At 52.6% G+C, this 23,472-nt stretch overlaps 1 protein-coding gene across 4 annotated transcripts in view; it reads right to left on the bottom strand.

Annotated features, from left to right (window-relative positions):
* Nucleotides 1-2,134: 2,134 nt before the first annotated feature.
* Nucleotides 2,135-23,472, bottom strand: part of Fam53b (family with sequence similarity 53 member B) — a 100,192-nt gene continuing 78,854 nt past the window's right edge. For all 4 annotated transcript variants that reach the window (XM_090345661.1, XM_090345663.1, XM_090345660.1 and 1 more), the window contains exon 5: nucleotides 2,135-3,633. In XM_090345661.1, the coding sequence (XP_090201787.1) occupies nucleotides 3,292-3,633 (342 nt within the window). In that variant the 3' untranslated portion in view covers nucleotides 2,135-3,291. The remainder of the gene's footprint in view (nucleotides 3,634-23,472) is intronic.

Raw genomic sequence — 23,472 nt, 5'->3', positions numbered from 1 at the left:
GGTGCCTCCCCCTAAGATCCTTCTTCCTGGCTGGAGTGGGTGGCTGGGTTCTTCACCCCACGCACATGCACCGGCACCCATGCACCGGAGCCTCTCCCTGATGCTGTGGGGACACTACAGGGACAGAGGGTCCAGCCTGTGGCCCTCCCAAGCTTGCCACACCCAACAAAACCACACAGCAGTTCCCAGGCAGCTGGGCAATGAACCAGGAAGCTTTATTTACACAGTAAAAGTAACAAGCAAATTCCTGAGACTAGAGGGGCTCTAGTGCAAGACAGTCCGGGTCTGCGCAAGGACGACAGGGCTGCAGCAGGCAGCAGGGCAGATGGAGCAGCCCGTGGTGCAGACTGCTTTGCTGTGGCGGGGGCCTGGACCAGCCTCGCCCAGGCCTCAGGACCTGTGAGGCTGGGCAGCTCCAGCACTGCTAGGCAGGTCCGCATCTCAACCCTGTGCAGCCTGTGCACTGCTGCCCGGACATTCCCCAGCCCTGTGCGCTGGCCACACTCGTACCAAGACTACGCTAGAGGTCAGACTATCTACTTAGGCTCTAAGAGCTCCCCTTCTGCCACATGAAGACCCCTTCCTCTTCTCTGGACATGGCTTTCTAGGACTGACCTGGCAGGAAGGGTGGAACCAGCAGTGAGGTGTGGCCAGGCACAGTGTCACTGGCTCACAGGGGCAGAGCACCTGGGGGCAAGACTGAGCCCTGGCACCACGCTGATGCTCTGTCCCGGGGGCTAATGCCATCCGAGTGAGAAGCTCCATGGCCCCCGAGGACAGGTGCCTTTCTCCTTGGTGGAAAGGGTTGCAGGATCCAGGGGTGCATTCTGACTGCTGGGAGCTTGCGCAGGCAGGCAGGGCCCAGAAGGTGCCTGGGCAGTGCCAGACCATGGAGAATCTTCTCTCCTCACCCTAGGAGACCCATCTGGAAGTTGGAGATTGTTTCCCTTTTTGATGAGGACTTTTCCTTTACTAACAATTTCTTTCAATATAGAAATTAATAAGACTTTCCTACTACAAAATTTTCTTTGTAAGGCTTTCTGAGCATGAAAACATGTGTGTGGGGCCATCGCAAGCCCCTGGGGCCTCAAGGGTGAGCTCCCCTGGGGCCCTGGCCAGGCTCCAGCCTCCATGGCCTGAGTAAGGCAAGAGAGTGTGGGTCATGTAAACGGCGCTGCTGGGCGGGAGGGAAGCCACGCGGCAGGCGGCCCTCTTTCCCCGTGCTGTGGGGTGAGCCTCAGCTTCCACTGGCTGAGGCCCCCATGCATGCCTGGAGCTTCTGGGAAAATTTCCTTCAAAACCGAAGCTCCTGAGGCCAGCGGAGTAGAGCAAGGAGACAGCCTCTCTGGTGGCATGGCTGGGACCAGGTGGGCACCGTCTAGATGGGGTCTCCATCCAACTGGAAGAACCACAACTTATTAGAGGCCATTTGTCTAAGTAGAAAAGACACCTGCTGGTCCAGAGGGGCCTGAGAAGATGAGGACAGGCCATTCCCTGCTCTGGGCCTGGACCTTTCCTCTCTAAGTATCCTGGGGATGGCCTGCAGGCTCTGGGCCTAGTTTGTTGGGAGGTGGTGAGGATAAGGCCAGCCTTTTGCTGGCAGGTGTGCTCGAGGAATGGAAAGCGTCTGAGGAAAGGTCCGTTGTGACACACACACCTGCACCAGGTACCTCTTGGCTGGTTCTAAGGAGCTGTGCCTGGCTGGCCTCTGGTGTGGACTACGAGATGGGGCCCGACTGGTGCCTTCCACAGGAAATGCCTGCTTTGGCAGATGTGCCCCCACAATGGCCTCTGGGAATGTGGGGCGTGGTCATATGTTCTCCACATCCTCTCAACCCTTCTTCCCATGAAGCAGAGGCTAGGTACTACCTAGAGATGCCAGCTTTCCAGCAATGAGCTTCACTGCAGGACCTGCCCTGTGCCAGGCTGTCTCCCTGTGCCCCATTAGCTGTATGTCTCTCTAGAGCTGGAGTCACTGCCACCTTTTGGCATAGGAGCAAGTTTAAACAGTTTGCCAAATAAGATCTTTCTTTAGGAGAAATGTGGAAAGCAGAGAGGCTTGACAGGTAGAAGACCAGCACAAGCAGAGGGACTACAAGTGCCAAGAGCAGTGTCCTCAGGAGAGCACGCTACTTATTTTCAGCCACTCGCTTACAAGCCAGCCCACTTGCTGTTGTCCAGGAAGGTGCCAAGTTTGCTACAAGCCTGTCTCCTAGAACCCAGGCCCCTGTGCTGCACCTGCAGGGTGGCACTCAGTGCACTGTGCTGGAGTGCGGAGTGAGGAGGGCAGGTGGGGGTCAAGCTAGGGGCAGCTGGGACTAGGACTCTCCCGGGGCAGGCAAGGAGCGGGAACCTCACGGTGAATGGGATGCCTTGGTTAAAGCCAGCAGTGCCCACAAACAGACAAGAACGTGTGGGAATTAGAGCTCTCTGGCCCCAGCCCAGGCCCTGTGGAGCAGCCAGTGAGCCTGACATGTGCACAGGGCCCTGCCATGCATCTGCTTGTCTCCTGAGGACACTTAAGAGGTCGCCCTTTTGTCATTAAATCTCTACACTCGGCCCACTCCTCCACCCTCATCAGTAAGGGACCAGGTCACCAGCCCTGCCCCAGTGGCAAGCCCCGGAAGTGGCAGCGGTGGGAGGCTCGTCCTGTCAGGGGAGAGGAGGAGGGCTCTGCCTTTCCAGCCAACAGATCCACCTAATTCTTCCCAACGTGAGTGCCCCCCAGAACCCCCAGTCGTCCTGAGCCCGAGTCTGGACATGGGCTTGCCCCCTTGAGGGCCCTGCCAGCGCCCACATGTGGATTAAGGCCACACGGTTCTGGTGTCACTACAGGAGGCGTCTCCCGAGCCTTCCCAAGCCTGGAGCAAGAAGACCTGGGAGAGAAGGCACAGAATAAACAGAGTGAAGGAAGCGGTGGGCAACTCCCAGAGTGAACCTGAGCAAGGCCAAGGCGGCCCTGGCCCTGAGCACAGCCCCAGCATCCCAGCCCTGGGACGCAGCAAGGCCCCACCCTGCCAGGGACCACTGCCCACCTCCCACGAGGAACAGGCAGAAAGGACCAAACAAAAGCAGCTCTCGGGCTACAGTAGTTCCATGGACCTGTTGGCCAACGTGGTGGAGGCAGACCATCCCTCCACAGGCTGGTGGGGAGACGCCAGGGCACCACGGGGCAGTGGCCTCTTCCTGGAGGAGGGTGGGCTTTTTCCAGGGAACCTGACACCCCCTAGAAAGCTTTCACCAGGCCCAGGGACTCAACACACCCCCACCCTGGACGAGACCTGGGGCCCCTCAGTTGTTTTCTATCTGCTCAATGTCCAACTCGCCATCCAGGGAGCACAGGCTGTTCCCAGTGGCCCGGTGGTCCCGCCAGGCCGTGATGGGCTCCCCGGTCCTACACTCCTCATCCGACTCCTCGCAGGACAGGTCCTCCTGGCAGACGAGGTGGTCCTCAAAGGAGGAGGGAAGAGGTTCAGGAACGGGGGTCCCGGCAGGGGTCCTGCCCCCCGGGCTGGAGGCTGAGAGCAAGGCGGTCCAGGAGCGGGTACTGCTGACCAGGGTGAACGGGCTCTGGGGGCCACAGTCGTCTATCCCGGTGCTCAGACAGCTGAGGCTGCTGAAGGTCTGACAGTTCTGTGGAGGGACAGACACACAGGTCAACGAGGGGCCACAGCCTCCTGGAACCCAGACTCCCACACTGCCAAAAGCTGGCCCACCAAATTCTGGGCTCGCCCTGGCTAGTGAACACATCCTCCAACAACGACCATCCTTTACCAGCGACGTTCTGTGAAGACATGGCTGCCGTGAGCCATAAAGAAACACGCGAGGCAAGCCAGGAGCTGGAAATCCTCGCTACACAGAGTCTGAGATCTGAGGATCCTGAGTCAAAGCCAGCCCGGGCAACAGGTCCCAAGGGCTATCCCCAATTAATCTGCCAAGATGTTGGAATGGAAGGATGGCTCAAGTGGTAGAGCACTGACTATGAACAAAAACACCGAGTGTGAGTCCCAAGTTCAAGCCATGTTATGGGAACACACAAAGTTTCCAGCTGTTTACTTACTTCCTGGAAGCAAGACTGTGCTGCATCCCGGATGTGGGGTGGAGGAAAGCTGCAGTGAGACAGGATCAGTCTAGGTATAAATGTATCTCATATAGGTCTAATGTAAATGTTACGTAAATATATCTGGTCTAGGTATAAATGTATGTGCCTTGAAGAGGTGATTGCACTACAGTTGTCCACTCAAATCAGATTGGTTCTAAGATCTGTTCCTTGACGCTTACATAAGTTCTTATATAAAATACAGAACAGAATATACTGGAAAAAATACAGAGCAAATAGCCGTGAACTTAAAAGGGGCCTCAGTCTGTGGAAACATCTCAAAGCTGCTGCACAGGGCACGGGGAGTGCTCCTCCCCCCCTCTCAGTTCCATGCCCAGGTAGACAGAGGAGCAGCCAGGAGACGCTGTGCTCGTGTCCCACCCTAGTGTGGATCAGAACAACCAGAATCAGGCTCTATGTGGATGTTGGGCCGGCTGGAGACTGCATCTCAATGGCAGTGCCCTTGGCCTTTCACGGGCACTTGGTTGAGGGGAAGGGGTATCAGTTGGAGGCGGGCCTGACTCCAGGTTGTTTCTGGCTCTTTGGGAGACTTCTGTGGCCTCATCTGAAGTGTGTGACCATTCCCAGATGTCTGCAGGGCCCCGGGAGGCTCCAGAGAGGGAATGTGGGATGGGAGGGCTTCCCTGCCTGAGTGAGAGGCACGGGGTGCAGCTGAACATCAGCTTCATGGCACAGCATCAAGTAAGACCTCTCTAGACATGAGTTCTGTCCAGCAGCAGACAGGTCCGTGGCTGTAGCAGTAAGCAGCACCCACAGCCTGGACCGACATCCTCCCAAAGGACCCACAGTGAACAGCTGGTGCCAAAGGAGAGCGGCACAGAGGTGGGCAGGGGATGCAGGCTCCACTCCTCCTGCACACGAGGACTTGAGCCCTCTCAGAGGCCAGGCACAGACTTGTCCCAGGGGACCTGCTCTCTCCTTTCTTCCTTCCTTCCTTTCTGTCTGTCTTTCTTTTGCCAGTCCTGGGCTTGAACTCAGGGTCTGAGCACTGTCCTTGGACTTTCTCAAGGCTGGAGCTCTACCACTTGAGCCTCAGCACCACTTCTGGCTTTTCCTACGTATGTGGTACCAAGGAACTGAACCCAGGTATTTGTGCATGCTAAGCAAGTACTCTACCACTAGGCCAAACTCCCGGCCCCAGCCCTAATCCTTCCAAAGGCCACAGCCTTTGTGTGTTGAAGTGGAATCAAGATGGCCACCAACCTCCATGGCCATGGAGGAATGAGGGCATGGAGGACAGAAGGCACTCTGTCGGCAGGTGGCTATGCAGAATATACTTGCTAGTTCTGAGTTTTCCACCTGGGACAATCTTCTGACAGATCTGCTTTGCTCACATTTTCTCATTACACAAGGAAGGTAAAGGCTGAGGTGCCAAGGGGCTCAGCCCTGGGGTTCAGGAGAGAGCAGCTAAGCCTCTACTCCTAATTTGCTGGCCCAGGCCACCGAGGGCCCCATCACCAGCTGCCACCCCTCGCCAGTCCAGGCTGAGATTTAGTGCCACTCTGGCAAGCCCAGAGACAAGCCTTCCCCAGCCTAGCAACACAGCTGCCACCATTCCGACACTCCCAGGTCAAGCCTGGAGGAAGGACTGGCAGTTCTGAATGCAAGCTCGGCACCTGGAAAGGCAGAGGCCCCAGGTGCTTGTGAAGGAAGTCTGAGGCTCAAGTGTCTCATATGAGTGTTGTGACTGGGTTCTGTGGGGTGATGAGGTCTTGATGCCAAAGCACTTGACTGTCCCCACGTCTTTTCAGTGTGCCTGATGCCTCATCACGTGGCAGTGTTCCCTGAGCTGTAATGTGGACAAGGACATGGGTACTCAGCTGAGCTTGCACCGAAAATCCCCTGTGCCCAGAACTCCAGCCGTGCCTGCCTTCCTTCTCCTGCTAGAGTTGTCTTGACTGATCTGATCCAATGAGACAGCATCTGTCTCTGCATGTCCCACCCCTCAACTCAGCTTGATGCAGTAGTATGAGGGGGCAAGGCCTTTGGGGACAGGTAATGAACAGGCCCTAGCAGACACATCTGGTGCAACCAGTGCCGTGACAGTAACCCTCCCAGACTCCAGAACAAAAGAAAGAAATTTCTGTTGTGCCTAATTTACCTACCCTACCTAAAATCTTGCCGTTGCAGTAGCCTAAAAAGACTTTAAGACCCAAGTTAGGCGTCGGCCACATCCTGAAGCCGGGTGTTAGGAACCCCAAGTCCAGACAGGCTGTTACAGGGGCAGTCTCAGCCCCACACATTCACGTCCGCTTCAGACAGGGCACTCCAGCCCGTCTAGTTGATCAACTAAGAACAGCTACAGTTTATACAGATTTTTAAAATAAACGGAAGATCTTGTCATGGTGACTAGAAGGCCAGTGTCCCCATCCCCAGTGGTGGAAGTGAGCGCAGAGATGTAAAGTGGTGTTCAGGAGCCCCACTCCCTGACTTACTAGGCACAACTGCAGAAATCCAGGCAGGGTCGCACATAGCTGCTGTTTAGGTCCAGGGCAGTAAGAGTTCCTTTAAGAGATCCCAGGGGGTTGGGACGGAGTGAACAGAGGAAATGTCTGGAATTAGTGGTCCCCTTTGCTACACCACAGCACAAAAAGCTAAAAGGCCTGGTTGCCGAGTCTTTTCAAGCCTTTGCACACCTCCCCCACATCGGAGGCTCCCGGGTCACCTGTTCCTCAGAGCCAAAGTCAGTGTCACCTTGAAAGTCGGTTAACTCAAAACAGTCTTTTCAACACAGGGAAAACAAAGAGCCACCACAGCTGGTGTCACACCCTGCCTACCCGGGAGGAATGTGGCTGCCACAATGCAGCAGTGGCACCACCCCCAGTAAGCCTACAGAGAAGACTGTACAGCCGGTGCACCCCTGCCCGGACCCCCTCCTCCTGACCCACCATGCTGTCAGGCAGGGTTTGGCCTAGACTACCAGTCGCTCAGCCTGTTCCCACAGCGAGAACACTTGCGCAGGCCTGTTGTCTGGGTGGCCTCAAAGATCTGGGGAAACACAGAACAGCTAAGTTCAAAGCTGCTTGTGAAGTTGCTGCTCCAGTACAAAACATCCCCCACCCAACTTCTGTTCTCTAGGCCCGGGATGGACTGCCAACTGGGGCACAAGCCTGCCCAGCTAAAGAGCACAGTGGAAACTGCTGTGGCCTCAGGCTGGTGGCCAGAGGCACTGACTCCACTCTCAGTGTCTGCAACAGCAGCCTGCTGACTAGGTGGCGGTGGGACGCTGGAGCCCCGATCCAGCCAGCTTTTCCACCTGACCTCAGTTCCAGCCGCCTAGCCTGAGCCTGGCTCAGCCCCTATCCCCTGTCCCTAAGTGTTTGGGGTGGGGAGGGCCTCAGGAGCACAGCCTTTCTGCTGGAGACCTCCTTCTCTTTGGGGGAAGTTCCTAGCTGGATCTTGCAGAGACAGTGGTGTCCTCCTATAATCTGAAAACCAAATCCCCCAAGGGCAATTTATCAGCCTCCATCTATCACATGGCTACTACTAGCACACGGGTCTCCCAAGCCTCAGGCCCAAAAGCCTGTTCCCTCCCAGGAATTCTGTTCCTTCTCCAGGGGCCCATTCTGTGGGCTAGCTAGGGGGTAGACTCCAGGAAGAGCCACTGCGCTCCTAACCAGAATCAAGAGTGGCTCGGGAAACTACGGTGCGGGTGGGGCCGGAAGTGACACTTCCCCAGGGAATCCACTCAGCTGCTGAAAGGCTCCGCAGCTCACAAGCTTCACCCTGCCCTCAGAAGTAGGCATTTGGGATACATCACACACCTGCTCGCAACACAAGACCCAGCAGAGGCTGACTGAGGCCTTGAGCAGTCCAGCTACTGACACCCACCACGTTGCACTTGAGGGGGGGACACTGCCTCGAGGAGCAGATGTCCTTTAAGTGCTGTCCCCTAAGACCTCTGAGGATCTGACCACAGTAGACCTGGCTCACAAGACTGCCCACTGCGCCTGTGGCCCTGCCTTCTAGGCGGTGCTTCTCCTCTCCGTGCCATCTCTCTCTTCTTCACCCAGCTTTATGCATATCTTTGACTTACAGGTTGTAGAGAGCCACCTCAAGTCCTTCTAAGAAACAGAGGCACTAACAAGCTGGGCCCACCAGGCAGCGGGCGGCTACGTTGGTGGACTGCTAGCAGGGGATCTGAAGGGCAGGGCCATTTCCTTTCCAAGCAGAACTTGCATGAGAACACAACTGCACAAGTATCGAAAAAAACACCAGGCTGTAGGCTGGCACAGAGACAAGAAAGCAAGGCATATGGTTTCCTAGTTGTCTTTTTAACTATCTCAGAAAAGAAAAAAGGGCCCAACGGTTGAACCTATTTTGGCCTAGCTTGAGTCCATCTTTGGTAAATGTGAGTTTTGTATGAAGACTGCACTCTCACAGGAAGCATAGGCCTTGCCCCTGGGGCCAGAAGTCAGATGACCGTGCCTCAGGGGGAGTCTGGTACCAGGCAAGTGTTAGAGGGCACAGGCCAGCCGTTCCCTGGAGGCTCACTGCCAGGCTCTGTTGGGTCCTATACGCTGGGCCATTTGTCCGCACACCTGCTATAGCCTGGCCCCTTTCCTGTGTTGGGCAGGTCAGCTGCTCTCCAACTCTGTGTTGGTGCTCATTCTGTATGTGTGTGTGTCTGTGTGTCTGTGTGTCTGTGTGTGCGTGTGTGTGTGTGTCTGTGTGTGTGTGTGTGTCTGTGTGTGTGTACGCGCATGTGCAGGTATGCACAGGCATGTGTGCACAGTACTAGCACTTGAACTTAGGACCTCATGCTCTTGTTCAACTTTTTAGTGTTCTACCAACTGAACCATACCCTCCAGTTCCTACTTTCTGCTCGTAAACTGGAGCTAAGAGTCTAGGGATTTTTCTGCCCAGTCTGGCTTCAAACTGTGATCCTCAGCTCTCAGCCTCCTAAGTAGCTAGGATTACAGACAGCACCCGGCTCTTGAGCTCATTCATAAGGAGGGACAGCACTACGCTCGGGTGTGCAGTGCTCATTCTCAGGTCTCCCTGCATCAGGCTGCAAAACCTGCCTGGTGAAGGGAGGGTGCCCAGACTAGAAACAGGAAATGAAGATAGGGCTGGGCAGGCCTCTGGAGCCAAGCCCCACCAGAGACTGGGGACCAGATACCTCAAGCACTTCCCAGATCACAGGGGAAGTCCCTGCCTTCCTTCCTGTCCTATGCCTTCCCAGCACACTTCTGCAGTGCTGACAATGACAAATGCTCCTGAGCACCTGTCATGTGCTAGAGGGGCTGTGTCACCCCTGAGGAGCCACACAGATTGGGGACGTACACAGAGACCCGGAGGGGTTGTCTCAGCCCAGCTTAGGTTTCTGAGGCACAACCATGTGTCTGTCCCTTCCTTCAGACAAGGTAGCAGGGTCGGCAGCAGAGTTCATACACCACAATCTCTAATATCACCTACAGATCTAGGAGGTCCCTAAGAGGGCAGGAGCCAGATGTACTATATGGCTGAGTGACTTTGGGTGACAGTACCCAGCCTGGGCCCCCATATGGGACCCACATATGGCTCACCTGTGGGGAGGGCTCCTTTCTAGCTACATTCCATGCGCAGTGTCCCTGCCTCTGCAGCTCTGGAGGTCCCAGTTCTACCTAGGAAGAAGAACTATCAAGAAACTCCCAGGACTGAGAGTTTGGCCTAGTGGTAGAGTGCTTGACTAGCATGCACGAAGACCCGGGTTCAATTGCTCAATCCCACATACATAGAAAAATCAAAAGTGGTGCTGTGGCTCAAGCGGTACAGCACTATCCTTGAGGAAAGCCCAAGGACAGTGCTCAGCAAGCCCAGAACTGGCAAAGAGAGAGAGAGAGAGAGAGAGAGAGAGAGAGAGAGAGAGAGAGAGAGAGAGAGAGAGAGAGAGAGAGAGAGAGAGAGGGAGAGGGAGAGGGAGAGGGAGAGGGAGAGGGAGGGAGGGAGGGAGGGAGGGAGGGAGGGAGGGAGGGAAAGGGAAAAAGGAAAAAAGAAATGACCAAAGGAGACAGCTCATTCCCAGGATAGCCGACCAAACACTTGGGCCTCCACATCCCTGGCCAGGGCCAGCAGGCCTCTCCAGGCCTTCCTACACCAGACCCAGGGAGGACAGGGACGTGCCTGAGAGCCTCCTCGGACACCGGTCCCTCAGGAGGCTGTCTGAATAGAGGGATCTTCCTAAGAGAACACCACAACCAATGCAGATGCCCATGATGCTGTGAGAGGTGACTTGGTGCTCCCTGGACCAGGGCTTCTACCCTCCATCAACGCTATGCTGCCTACACTCCCCACATGTTCCCCGCTCCTTCTCCTGTCACCGGAACTCCCTGCACTGTAGACTATTCTTGCTGAGCAGCCCCATCCTTACCCATGATGCCCAGCCTCGAGTTCCTATGTTTCCCTGTTCCTTGCTGGCACATGGGGCACCCTGCACCCTACTGCTGGCTCCAGGCGTGCCCACAGTGAGGGCACCGAGGACCTGCACCTGGGGTACTGTGAATAGGAACAGGCCTGGCTCTAAATAGCCTCTGAGCAGAAGCTAGCCAGTGCCACTACCAGGCCACGTGGTGGTTGACATTGTTTCTGCCCCAGGCTTCTGAATGGCAGATGGCTTGCCTGAAGACCTAGGGTGCAAAGTCAATGCCAAATGGCCTCCCAGAGCTCTCACAATTGGAAAACAAACATTTTGTTTCTGTGGTGTACATTCCAGCCAGTACACACTCGGGATGGGACTTTGAAATTACTTCACTCACAGCTTGGTGTGAAGAGAATTCTTTGCCTAACAAAAGTCAAGGGGCCTTTCCAAAGCACACAGGGCCCTGGAAGGGGGCCAAAGCTAACTCTGCCTGAGCCCACAGCCCTCAGGCAGCACGGGCCGGCAGAATGTCAGGACAGCTTGTGCAGCGGCACTGGGAGCAAGGATGCGGGCACAGACCTCTGGGGGGGGGGGCAGGCACGGGTTGGTGATCAGCCTCCTGGAGCTGGGTGTCCCAGCCCAGGACGAGCACACAGGACTGCTCACATCAGCACCCCGCATCTCCATTCTTAATCCTGCTTCAATGGAGGATGGCCCATTGAAAGCGAAGCCTTCTTGGAAAAGTGAGCAAACCTTGGCCACGATCGCCGCCATGTTTTGCAGGAAGGAAGAAAGGACCTCCCTCGAACTGCACTGCTAGTGGACATGCAGACAGAACAGAAAGGCACGGGACCCTCAGGCTGGATGTAGTGTGGCTAAGTCTGGGCAGGCCTGGACTGGAAACCCATCAAGACCCTGGCTAATCATTCAGTTTCTTATTTGGGCACATTAATAAAGAAATCCCAACACAGCCACAACTTTCATGGGAGGATTTAACCAACCCGGCCACCCGTGGAGGAGGTTGACTTCCCTTCTCCTACTCTCTACTCACCCTACCCCACCAGCTTGGCTGGAAGGGCATGTCTCTGGCACAGCAAAGGAGTCTAGGAGCTTGCCTTTATACCCAAGTGTCCTAGTTCCTAACAAAAACCTTTCAAGAGTAAGAGGACAGGTCAGCCACACAAAAGAGAAAACAACCAATACGTTTATAAGAACTCATAAGAGTCATGAAAGAAAACGTTAAAGGCAAAGGGGAGCTGAACAAATAGAAGGAACTGTATCCTGTACTGCATGGATTCTACCCCCCAAAAGAGGTCAGTGCTCCCTAAATTAATTCACACATCCAGCAGGATGACCCCAGTCTAAAATATCAAGAGTTCCTCTCACCCCATGTGGTGAAGACAAGCTGCTTGTAGTAAGTTTATGGCTATGTCCATTATCTTTTCAGAGATAGGATCTTGCTATCCAGCCCAGGCTGACTTTGAACCTGCTACTCTCCTAGCTCAGCCACCAATGCTGAGATTATAGTGCCTATGTCACCATGTCCAGCTTTTTTGTTTTGTTTTGTTTTGTCATGGGGCTTTAACACAGGGCCTGGGCATTCTCCCTGAGCTCAAAGCTAGTGCTCTACCACTTGAAGCCACAGTGCCACTTTCAGTTTTCTAGTGATTAACTGGAGACAAGAGTCTCATGGACTTTCCCGCCCTGGCTCACTTTGAACAGGGATTCTCAAATCTCAGCTCCTTACAGGCATGAGCTACCAGCACCCAGCTTAGCTATTTCATTTTTAATAGAAAAATAGAGATGTGAAATTAATCAGGAAAGCTCTGAAAAGACCAATAAAAGCCAACCTTACTAGACCAGTCCATACTAAACAATACACTAAATTTCTATACAGCCTCAGTAAGTAGAGTATACTGTAAGTACATGTGCACACATGAAGACCAATGAAACAGAAGAGAATGTAGCACCAATTCATATATGACAGAGTGGACTCTCAAAGCAGAGAGAAAGAAGATGGAATTTCCAATACATAGCATGGAGACAATAGGTAGTCATATATATATATATATATATATACATGTACAGACATACATAGTTCAGGTTTATATTCACACTATATTCAAGAGAAACACCATATAGAACAAAGACTACAATACAAAAATCATAAAAGTACTCACAGGAAACAAAAGAAAATTCCCCTAATATCTTGAGAATAGAACATTTCTTTCTAAAACTCAAAATTCAGAGCATTATTTTAAAAGACACATAGGTATCAGAAGATCCTGAAAGTAAGGGAGGGGCATAAATGGTGCATGGCGAGCAGCCAACCGTTTCTCAGGACATTAAAAGAACCACAGCAATTCCAGAGCTCAGCTCCAAGTTCAGGGCCGAGAGAAGGGACGTCCACGTAGAACCTGTGCACAAGGTTCACAGCAGTGCTTTCCATAATAGCCAAACTGGAGAAAAGCAATCCAGAAGTCTACCAGCTGGCAAATGACTAAATCCACATGACACAGAATGATGGGGCATGGAAGGGCGTGTGGCGGTGGCGCCCTCAGCATGGCTGACCCTGGAAAGCGTCAGTCAAGCAAAAGAAGCTAAATAGTGTGTGGTTCCATCGCCTATGAAACGTCCAGAGAAATCTTCAGACAGAAAGCAGATTCATGGTTGCTAGAGGCTGAGGAATGTTTGCTTTGGGTGTGATAAAAATGCTCTAAAACTGATTGTGGTAATAGCTGTCAATTACACTACAAATGACTCAACTGTACACTCATGAGTTCTGTGGTATGTGAGGTATAACTCAAAGTATTAGCTACCGTTGTATTGCTGTGACCTTAGAGAATGACTCAAAGGAGGAAAGATTTGTTTTGGCTCAGTGTCAGAAGTTTCAGCCCATTATGGTAGGGAGAGCATGGCAGGCAGAGAAAAGAGAATACAAGAAGAAGCAAGGGCAAGTTATGGCCCCACTAGTGGCTCATACCTATAATCCTAGCTACTCAGGAGATCTAAGGATCAGGGTTCAAAGGCAGCCTGGGCAAAAATGCCTACGAGACTCTTATCTCCAATAAACCAGCAAAAAGCAGGAAGTGGAGGTTTTGGCTGACGTTGTATAACATTAGCCTTGTGCAAAAAAGCTAAAAGACTATGCCCAGGTCCTGAGTTCAAGTCCCAGTACTGACAAAAAAAGAAAACCTAAAACCCCTTCGTATACCACCTTTATAATAACAATTAAAAAATAAAAACTGAAGAAGAGGAGGAGGCACAGGGTATACAGCCTGCTGCCTTTTGTACAGAAGAAACAAAGTAAGAGCCAGAATTCCTCTTTGCCTGGATGCTTGTCCCTCAAAGGCCCACATTCACATTTCCCAGCGTGTGGCCCTGGGGAGGCCGTAGAACCTTCAGGAAGCAGGGCCATTGAAAGAAGTTAGGTCCAGGGGACAGCCTTTGAGGGAAAATTGGGACTGGACCCTTTTCTGTTTCTCTTTTGCTTCTTAGGCCCCTTCTGCCGAGGCATTCCACCATGTACTGCCTGCCACAGGGCCAAACCAGCACGGCAGAGCTACCAAATAAGCTTTCCTCCTTCTGAGTTGTTTTTCTCAGGTATACTTCTGCCACTCCAATGGGAAGCTAATACAGAGTATGCACACATGCACACCCCCACACACAAACACATATGTGCATGTGCACATACACACATAAACTTAAGCCGTGAACCCAAGGCCATGTGGGAGGGAAGAACAGAAGGCAAAGGTTTATTGTATGTACTCCTTTGATTTTCAAACGTGTGAAAACATTAAAATATGTCTGCCTGCATGCATGTCTATTTTAAAAGGGGACACATTAAGTTAGAGATGAAAAACAACCTCTCCTTTACATGGTCATGTATATCTTCCAGAAAAGAAGCCTGCACTCCACCTCCATGTTCAAGTGTTTAGATGTTTCTCCTCCTTTCCTCCTTATTAGAACAAAGCAAAGCTCAGGTGCTTTGCAAAACTGTGTGGACAGGAAATCCTTCCAGGTCCAAGTTGCTGGACTTGGTGGAATTAAGTCTGAGTTTCATTCAGCTGGGGAAGAGGAAACAGGAAGCAGGCGCCAACCCTCGGGGGGGGGGGGGCAGAGCCACGCAGACCTTGCCCAGGCACAGCCACAGTCACAGAATCCTGGGTGAGAATCCCAGAGCTCTTCTGCTGTGGAGGCAGCTGCCCACCCAGGGTCGGTGTGGGGCGTCCACCTCCACAGAAGGACATAGATGGAGAAGACCGGTACCAACCGGGAAAGGAGGAGGGTCCTTGTCACATTAGCTGTGTCTGCCACAACACAGGGGAGGAAGCATAAATCACCAAGCAAGGTGGTGGCTCACTCCCGAAATCCTTGCTGCTCAAGAGGCTGAGATCTGAGGATTGAGGGCTTGAAGCCAGCTTGAGCAAAGAAATGTCCATGAGACTTTTTTTTTTTTTTTGCTACTCCTGGGCTCTGGCTCAGGGTCTGAGCACTGTCCTTGGGTTTGTTTTTTTTTTTTTTTTTTTTTCCCCCTCAAGGCTAGAGCTCTACTATTTGAGCCACAGCACTACTTCTGGCTTTCCCCCCCCTATGTATGCAGTACCGAGGAATCAAACCCGAGTATTCGTGTATGGTAAGCAGGCACTAGACCAATCTCCCAGCCTTCATGAGATTCTTATCTCCAGTTAACCAGCAAACATCTGGATCAAGTGGTACAGTATTAACCTTGAGCTAAAAATCTAAATAACAGCCACCCAAGGCCTGAATTTAAGCCCTAGAATTGGTGCAAGAGTGCACACACACACACACACACACACACACATGCTATAAATAGGGCAGAGAATGCCATTAAAAAAACCAAAACAACAAAAAAACCCTATCGTCTGGAATGCCTCCCAAGAGGCAACCCCAGACCCCCAGAGCCCTTCACAGACCATAGGTTCCTGTCAGCAGTGTGCTTCCATGACCACAAGAAGGGCTGAATCATAAATGTCTGGAACCTTAGACAAACCTTACTTCCTCTCTAGGACTCCATCCATCTTCCATCTCAGGAGCTGGCCCCCTAGGGTCACCCATGCTGCTTCACCAGAAGCCTGCTTTAAGGGTACCTGGCGCCTGCCTCTGGCCTGCCTCAGGCAAGGCATGTCCTGGGAAAGTCCTGCCTGCCCTGGGCCCACCTCTCTATAATGAGAGTCGTGGGCAGGAACCCTGTGTGTCCCCACCCTGCCCTGAGGAGTGCCGCACAGAGATCAGCTGTGGTGCAGCTTGGGGCCTAGCACCAAATCCGTTCCGAAAGAACTGTATCGTTTTACAGGGTCTACATCAAGCTCCAGACCCAATGGGATGGTTCCTGCAGATATCCTATGGGTTTCTCAGAGCAATGTGTCCCAAACCTGATCTAGCACCTTCCTCTAAGCCTTCTGAGAAAAGCCAAGTGTATCATTCCAAGCCCAAAGGCTCAGCCTGCTGTGTACGTGAGGCCTGGCAGGCCCCTTCTAGTCTCACGGCAACTCCTCCCATAGTGCACTCTTCTGGGGCCAAGATTCCCCCCTCCTTCCCTCTCTCTCTCCCCTCCTCTTTCTCCTCCTCCTCCCTCCCCTTCAGCTTCCATAACAATTAAGAAACTCCACACACTTCCCAGGCTAGCTTAAACATTTCCCTACAGTCTCTTGTGTCCAGCAGAGGGACCCCTGCTCCTCCATTCTGGAGCCCCTATACTGTAGGCAGGCCAGGACTAAGTCCTGAAGGTCTCAGGCCCCGCTCGCCTCAGTGCCTCAGCGGTGGGTCAGTCTACGCTGGTTGAACACTGATGCCTGGAAAACGGGGTAGGGGACAGGGGTGCTGCTCAGTGACAGAGCACGTGCCCAGCCCTTAGGAGGCCCTAGTACTGGAAAATAAATCCATCTGGGGTGAGACCTTCTCTGACCTGAGGTTTCTCTTTCCTGTCTACAAAATGAGGAAGGAAAACTATCGTAGTTGCTGTCATGAGGCTGCAATGAGATCAGAGCAATCTGTGTCAGATGGGTCAAAATAACACTTGCTGGTGCCCAGCTGCACCAAGACTAAGGAAAGAGCAGTTCTAGGGGGTAGCTCCTTGCCCACCACAGGGGTGTCAGTCTCTGGAGTACACATCCCAGGTGTGCTGGGACAGGAGGGACCTCACTGGCCACCAGAGTGCTATGGGGGAGAGCAAGGGCAGCAGCCAGATGAGCTTGGCTGGCACATCCAGCATGCCCAGGCAGGGAAATGGCTGTGGGCATGCTCACTGGCATGGGCGTAGCAGGACATTCCTGGACTCATTCTGCTTCTCTAGGCTCAGCTGACCCCTTACAGAGCCAGAGATGAGAATCAGGGACACGGTATGTGTGCATCTGTTGGGCCCTGGCTCCTGACCTTTGAAGACCTGTTAACAGACTGCCTTTCCTGAAACTTTCCCTGGAAACAAACAACACACTTGCTTAGCCTTGCTTAGCCAGTGTGTAAGGCCACACCCTGGACTCTGCTCACCAGATGCCCTTCCTGGAGTGGGGCCTGCTCTGTCAAATACCAAGTCCCTTTCTCCAATCTGACCTGATGTCCTAAGAGGGAGGCCCTAGGACAGAACTCCTGGCAGCCAGAATGAGTGACCTGTATTCTATACACACACACACACACACACACACACACACACACACACACACACACACACACACACTCCCTCTTTCCATCCACCATCTTAGAATCACCTAAAATACTCTGCTTCCTACAATGACCAACAAGATTCCGGACCATTTAGACTCAGTCTTGTGGCCCTCCTGGTGCAAATGGGTGAACAAATCACACTGGGCCAGCAAGGGTAGGAGGTGCTCATCTTGGAAGGCAAAGAGAATTCTGGGCCCACACCCATCTGTCACTGGCTGAGCCCAGAAGGCTCAGAGAGACTATTTCTCTCTTTTGGGAATGTCTGATGATGTGCAAAAAAGCACAGAACCTGAGAAGTCCCGCACTCACCACCTGCAAAGAGCCACCAGATACTGTATCATTGGACTGGAACCATGTTCACTGAAAAAGTGGGGCTCAGAGCCAGGAGAAAGTCAGGAGCTACCTCCATGCCTTAAGAGAACACACTACAAACCCTACAGAGAAGGGGCCTTTGTGAGATGCCACAATGAGAAGTGGGGAGCTGGTAGCACTACCACTCCCAGGAAGCAGACCCCTGCCATGCCAAGTGGAGCACCCAGGACCCCAGGGACAAGAGTGAGCATACCTAGTTTGTGGACGAGGAAAGGGAGGCCTTAAGAGGCAGGAGAGTCTGCTTCTCACCATCTGAGCTCACCATCTGGAAGGTGGGCAAGCCTAAAGCCTTCTTCTTTGGAACAAAGTGGGGTGTGCTCCATTTTCCCTGAAATCTAAGATTCTCCTGCAGGTGGGATGGAGGCAGCTGTAAGAATCCTGGCTGGCAGGTCACTAGGTCTGTGGCCCTCAATGTAGGCAGGCTAAGGCACACAGCATTCAACGTTTAGAAATCCGTGAGATCACTGCCATGCTGGGTGCAGTTTGCTCAGCAATCTGTCCTTCAAGCAGACCAGGGAAATCTTGATGAAAGTCCTGCAAGCAAGCTGGAGAAATCTAAACAGAGTTCCAGCTCCAGACAGAGGGGACAAAAATCCAAGCCACGCATGTAGATAAACCCACAGAGATGGCCTTGTTCCAGCCAGCACTCCCCTGGCCAACCGTGGCAAAAGCAGGCCAGTTTTAAGGGTGGGGTGATGAGACAAAGATCCTATTTTGCCTTGACAGACGAGCAGGCTGCCATAGTCCAAATGCCACCTTCATGAGCACGGCACCACTCTCTTGCAGGACCACCACCTGTGGATTGGTGGCAGGACAGTGCCCAGACTGGCTAACCAGCATCCCACCTGACCACAACCACAACCAGAAAGGCTAGTGTCCTTTGACAGCAATGTCCCCGTGTAAACACGGAACTGTAAACCCCAAGGGACCAGCACTCCCCACAGACACATGAACAGATGTAGATGATACTCACAGTCTCAGAGGACAGAGGCGACTTGTCTGTACCCTGAAGACTGGTTCTCACTGCAAAACTAAGTATGCACCAAGCATTTTTACCATAGTTGTTCTGCAAGGGTGGGGTGAATCCAGAAGAACCACTTTAATGAGATATATGCCTCAGTCAGGCTGACTGCCTGTACTTGGCCCTTGTCTCGTTAATCTCCAACATTGTCCCCACAGAGTAAGAACTCAGTGCCATTCAGGCAGGGATGTAGACCTGTCTAGGTGGAATTGTTCCCATGTGTCTTTTTTTCTCATTGCTAGCTTGAGAGCTTCTTAGAAAAAGACAGAGTGAAAAAGACACACAAAACACAAACAAAAAGTCCCTTCCTTGATGGCCAACAAGAAATGAAGCCAATTCCCTGTCGGCTGAAAGCAACCTCAACTACTACAGTGCTCAGGTTCACACAGTCACAGAATCCCACTTACCCAGCCGAAAACAAGAAACACACACACAATGCGGGTGGGGGTGGGGAAGGACCGCGAGGACTCTTAGCTTCAGAAAACGTTTTTCTCTCTGCAATGAGCAGGGCCACGGGTCTGAGGCCCAGGAAGCTTTGTGGGGCTCTGGTAGTCCCTGGTATTTTCTTCTTACAAGTGTTTGACACTTCACAGTCTAGTGAGGTGACTGCACCCCCACCCCCACCTCCTTTTGCTTAGCGTGCCTGCAAGAATCCACACTGGCTCACTTAAAAGTCTGAAGCAGTGAAAGGCCCCATTGCTCACCACTGGGCAGAAACGGGGATGGGCAGGTGGCAGGCAGAGGATGGGGAGAACTGTGCCAATTAAAACTCCTGAGCCCCAGGGCCTTTCTCTTTCTCCTTTTCATGCTGGGGCTACATTGTGTCCACCAGCAGTGGGTTCCAAAGGCTCCTGAGCCTTAGAGCGGGCATCCCTGCTCCAGGCTAATTAAAAGCCTGGTTCCCTCCCAGGCTGCTCTCCGGAGACTGCAGGCCCAAGGCTCAGAAGCTGAGCTGGGTCACAATCGTGCGTGCGTGGGACACGGGAATAGAGCCCCACCTGGATAGGGAACCTCAGAAAAGACTGACCCTCTGGGGTCTCTGGAATAGCCTAATGTTCCCTCCAGATCTGGTGGGCAGTGGGGATGGAAATGGACTGGCTGTGGCTCACAATCCTGCCAGTCAGCCACGGTCAGGCGTGGTCACAGCTCCTCTGAGCCCACTTCTACAACTAGAAACGTGGCAAGAGGGAAAGCTAGCTGGGCCAGCACACTCCCTGTCCCCACTAGCACTTAAGATTACAACTACTACCCTAACACTTCTGGTGGCCACAGCCCTGCAAGTGTAAACCAGAGAGCCTGGGGTCTTCAAGGGCAAACGAAAGGCCCCAGGAACAGGAGCATACTCATTACCCCCTCCTCCCTTCCCTTTAAAATTCCAGAATAGTTCCTGGCCCAGACATGGACGAAGATGTGGGTGGCAACTCTGTTCTCTTAGCAAAGCGCTGGTTAATTCCGGCTGACCTGTCTGGCATTCAGCAACTCTTCTCCAAATGAACAGAATATCCGAGTTGCTAAGCGCATGGTGGTCTTAGCGGGAATGGCTCAAAACTGCACTGCTCAAAGGTTCCTGCCATAGAGGCAGCCAGGGAGGTGACCTCTTGGGGTGGGGGGAGAGCAAGGGTGGTGGTTTCCCAGTTGGCTGTGGGCGGGTGCTGTAAGGAGAGCAGCAAAGCCCCAGAGCTTGACCTGAAGGGCGGGCGGCACCTGGGCAGCAGTGCATGGGAACAAGGAGGGAGGCAGAGAAGGGCCAAGAGGGCCAGCTTTTCATCCATGGCCTCCTGGGGGAGGGGCAGCACCGACAGAAGCAGATGGCGTGCTGGCCCCTCAGTGACGTGACAGGACCCAGCAATGCCCAGAGTCCTGAAGGGCTTTTCCCCATAGCCCCCTGAATACTGGAATGGAGGTGAGGTGAGTTGTTGGCACGCCAGAGGCCAGGCCCACAAGCAACAAGAACCAGCAGCGGTTGCTAGCATGGGGGAGCAGCACAGTAATGACCAGACTTAGCCTCAAGGAGAGGGTCCTGTAGACAGCTGGCCTGAGCCATTGATGGGAAAAGGGGACCTTCCTGGAGGCCTTGCCTCTATCCTGTGGTCAGGTCTTGTATCTGCTCTCCTACTGTTCCTCAAGGGAATAGTAGATGTTGTTGGTCGAGCTTGTTCTTTCCTCCTAATTATTTTTTTAATGGAAAATTGAGAGCAGTGATGTAAGTAACACTGATTCTAACCAAGTGCTCCTTCAGTCTGTGCTGAGAGATGTGAAAGTCTTGATTCTTAAGATAGGCTCCGGGTATCAGGGTGGGTCTGGTTTGGTGGCAGAGATACTGTGCCCCATGCCCCAGGTGGAGTGGGGACAGCGGGTAACAGTCAACACTGAAAGCAGACAGGCGATGGCAGCCGAGCAGGGTTTGGGGCAGGCAGTAGCTAAGATCATTGCAAGAATCCTGAAATCCTGATTAATGGCTTGGTGCTTTAGTCATGGGATTTGGGTGCCTTTTCTTATGAAAAACAGCAATGCACACTACTGGCAGCTGTTTGGCGAAATGCCCGCTTGCTTGGTGTCTTTGGAGGGGCTCAGAGAGATCCTGGCCACACGCTGTACCATCAAAAATGGTCTATGCAGAAAGCATAGCCCTATCCTTCCTAACCCTAGGGCCACGGACCCAGAGCTGGAGAGGACAGGAGTACAGGTTCAAAAACGATAAAAGTCTCAGCACAGGGTAATACCTCCTGCAGCGCTTTCCTGTCTTGAGATGAATACCCTAATGCCAGCTCTGCTCCACCTAGCATGACATTCAACCTAAGTGGGCAGAGAACAGGTGCCTTCTCTCTCTCTCTCTCTCTCTCTCTCTCTCTCTCTCTCTCTCTCTCTCTCTCTCTCTCTCTCTCTCTCTCTCCCCCGCCCCTCTCTCTCTTTCTCCCTCCCTCTCCCTCCCCTTCCCCCCTCTCTCTCCTGAACTCAGGACCTGAGCACTGTCCTTGGGCTTTCACAAGGCTAGTGCTCTACCACTTGAGCCTCAGCACCACTCCTGGCTTTTTTCTATGTATGTGGTACCAAGGAATTGAACCCAGGTCTTTGTGCATGCTAGGCAAGCACTCCACCACTAGGCCAAACTTCCGGCTCTGCCTCTTCCTTTTCTATCACTTGATTCAGAGGATCAGTTTCTCTGTCTGAGGCTGGGCAGGTGGCAGGACCTTCATGATCACAGCCACCAAGTCTTTCATCCCAGACAATGTCAACTATAGCAGTGCTATTTCCAGGTGATCATCACCTGTCCTGATGGCGGGGGGGGGGGGTGAGGATGGCACAATGGGCATATAGTGAGTAAGTAATACAGGGTTCCTACAATACAGGATACCTTCCCTTCCTCCCCCTCTTCCCCCCAAAGAAACCTCAAACGTCAACAGAGTAGGAGCTGAGAAACTCCACATTGGTGAAGGTCACGGCATTGTTCCCCCATTCCTATCTGGAAGGGCAACTTTCTCTTCAGCACTGCCTTAAAGTATGTTCTGTACATGCTGTAACTTCCATAATGAAGCCTCTTGGTAAAACTAATTTGTTATGAAATTTTTTTCTGAAATGTTCCCATTGTGGTTCCAGTACAGACTTAACTATATTTGCTCTGGCTCTGCAATGGACAAAACCATTGGGGAGGAGAAATGTAATTCTATAGCAATATAGGCAGGAAACAAGTGGAACTATTTCTGGCAGTCTGCCTGCCCTACTTGAGGCTTCTCCATCACCAGTCAGCACCGTCCACTTCCAGCTCCTCCTTGCTTCCAGCCTTGGGCCTCTGGAAGACTCAAAACACGCTTGGAGGTGTGCAGCAAAGCAGGATTCACAGTGCACAGAGTGCCTGTCCCCCAGCCCATGGACAGTGCCTGGTTTCTGCTGCTCTTCCATGGTCTCCTCCGGCTGTTGGGAGACCAGTCTTCACCCAGACCCACCATACCAATTCTGACATCCTTTATGGTATGAACCTGCAATACTGGTGGGATTTGTTTGATTTCTTTCTTTCTTTCTTTCTTTCTTCTTATTTATTTATTTTTTGGCCAGTCCTGGGCTTGGGCTCAGGACATGAGCACTGTCCTTGTGTTTTCTCAAGGCTAGAGCTCTACCATTTGAGCCACAGCACCACTTCTGGCTTTTTTTTCTATGTATGTGGTACCGAGGAATCGAACCCGGGTCTTCATGCATGCTAGGCAAGCACTCTACCACTAGGCCAAACTCCCAGCCCTTCTTTGATTTCTTGTAAGGAGATTGGAAGCAGCAGGATGGATGTTCAGGAATTCTGAAAAAATTGCTGGTGTTAACTGGGTGCGGTGGCTCATGCCTATAATCCTAGCTACTGAGGAGGCTGAGATCTGAGGATCACAGTTCAAAGCCAGCCCAGGCACTAAAGACATTAAAGATCATAAAACTTTTATCTCCAATTAATCATTAGAAAACTAGAAATGGCCTGTGACTCAAGGGGTAAGGCGGTAGCCTTGAGCTGAAGAGCTCAGGGATAGCACCCAGACTCAGAGTCCAAGCCCCACAACCGAAAAAAAACAAAACAAACAAACAAAAAAACCTGCTGATGTTTCTTCCTGCTGCCACAGTGTCCTTGACAAATCAAAGTCTATTGGATACATGAGCACCATTCTTTCTAAGTTTTTCAAAAGGCTTTATCCAGGGGATCTCTGGGGGTCCAGGCACTCTTGTGACAGAGTAACTTGTGAAACTCCCAACAGGGATATCACCACACTGAATCCACCGGGCTAACCCTGTGCCAGGCCTGGGGAGCCTAGGGCAAGAAACCTGCCTCCCCCTCCAAGGAGCAGTCAGGTAGGAAGGTTGGCAAGCAGTGCCCACCAAGCGAGGGCTGAGAAAAGAGGATCAGGGCCAGCACATGCTGGGCAATCAGCCTGTGCCAGGCACTCTGCCAGCCACTCTGGA

The sequence above is a fragment of the Megascapheus bottae genome, chromosome 15 (genome assembly GCF_031878675.1).
Source record: "Megascapheus bottae isolate mThoBot1 chromosome 15, mThoBot2.hap1, whole genome shotgun sequence".
NCBI classification, from domain to species: domain Eukaryota; kingdom Metazoa; phylum Chordata; class Mammalia; order Rodentia; family Geomyidae; genus Megascapheus; species Megascapheus bottae.
Note: the sequence above shows the minus strand (reverse complement) of the source record. Positions and strands in the feature narration are given on the sequence as shown.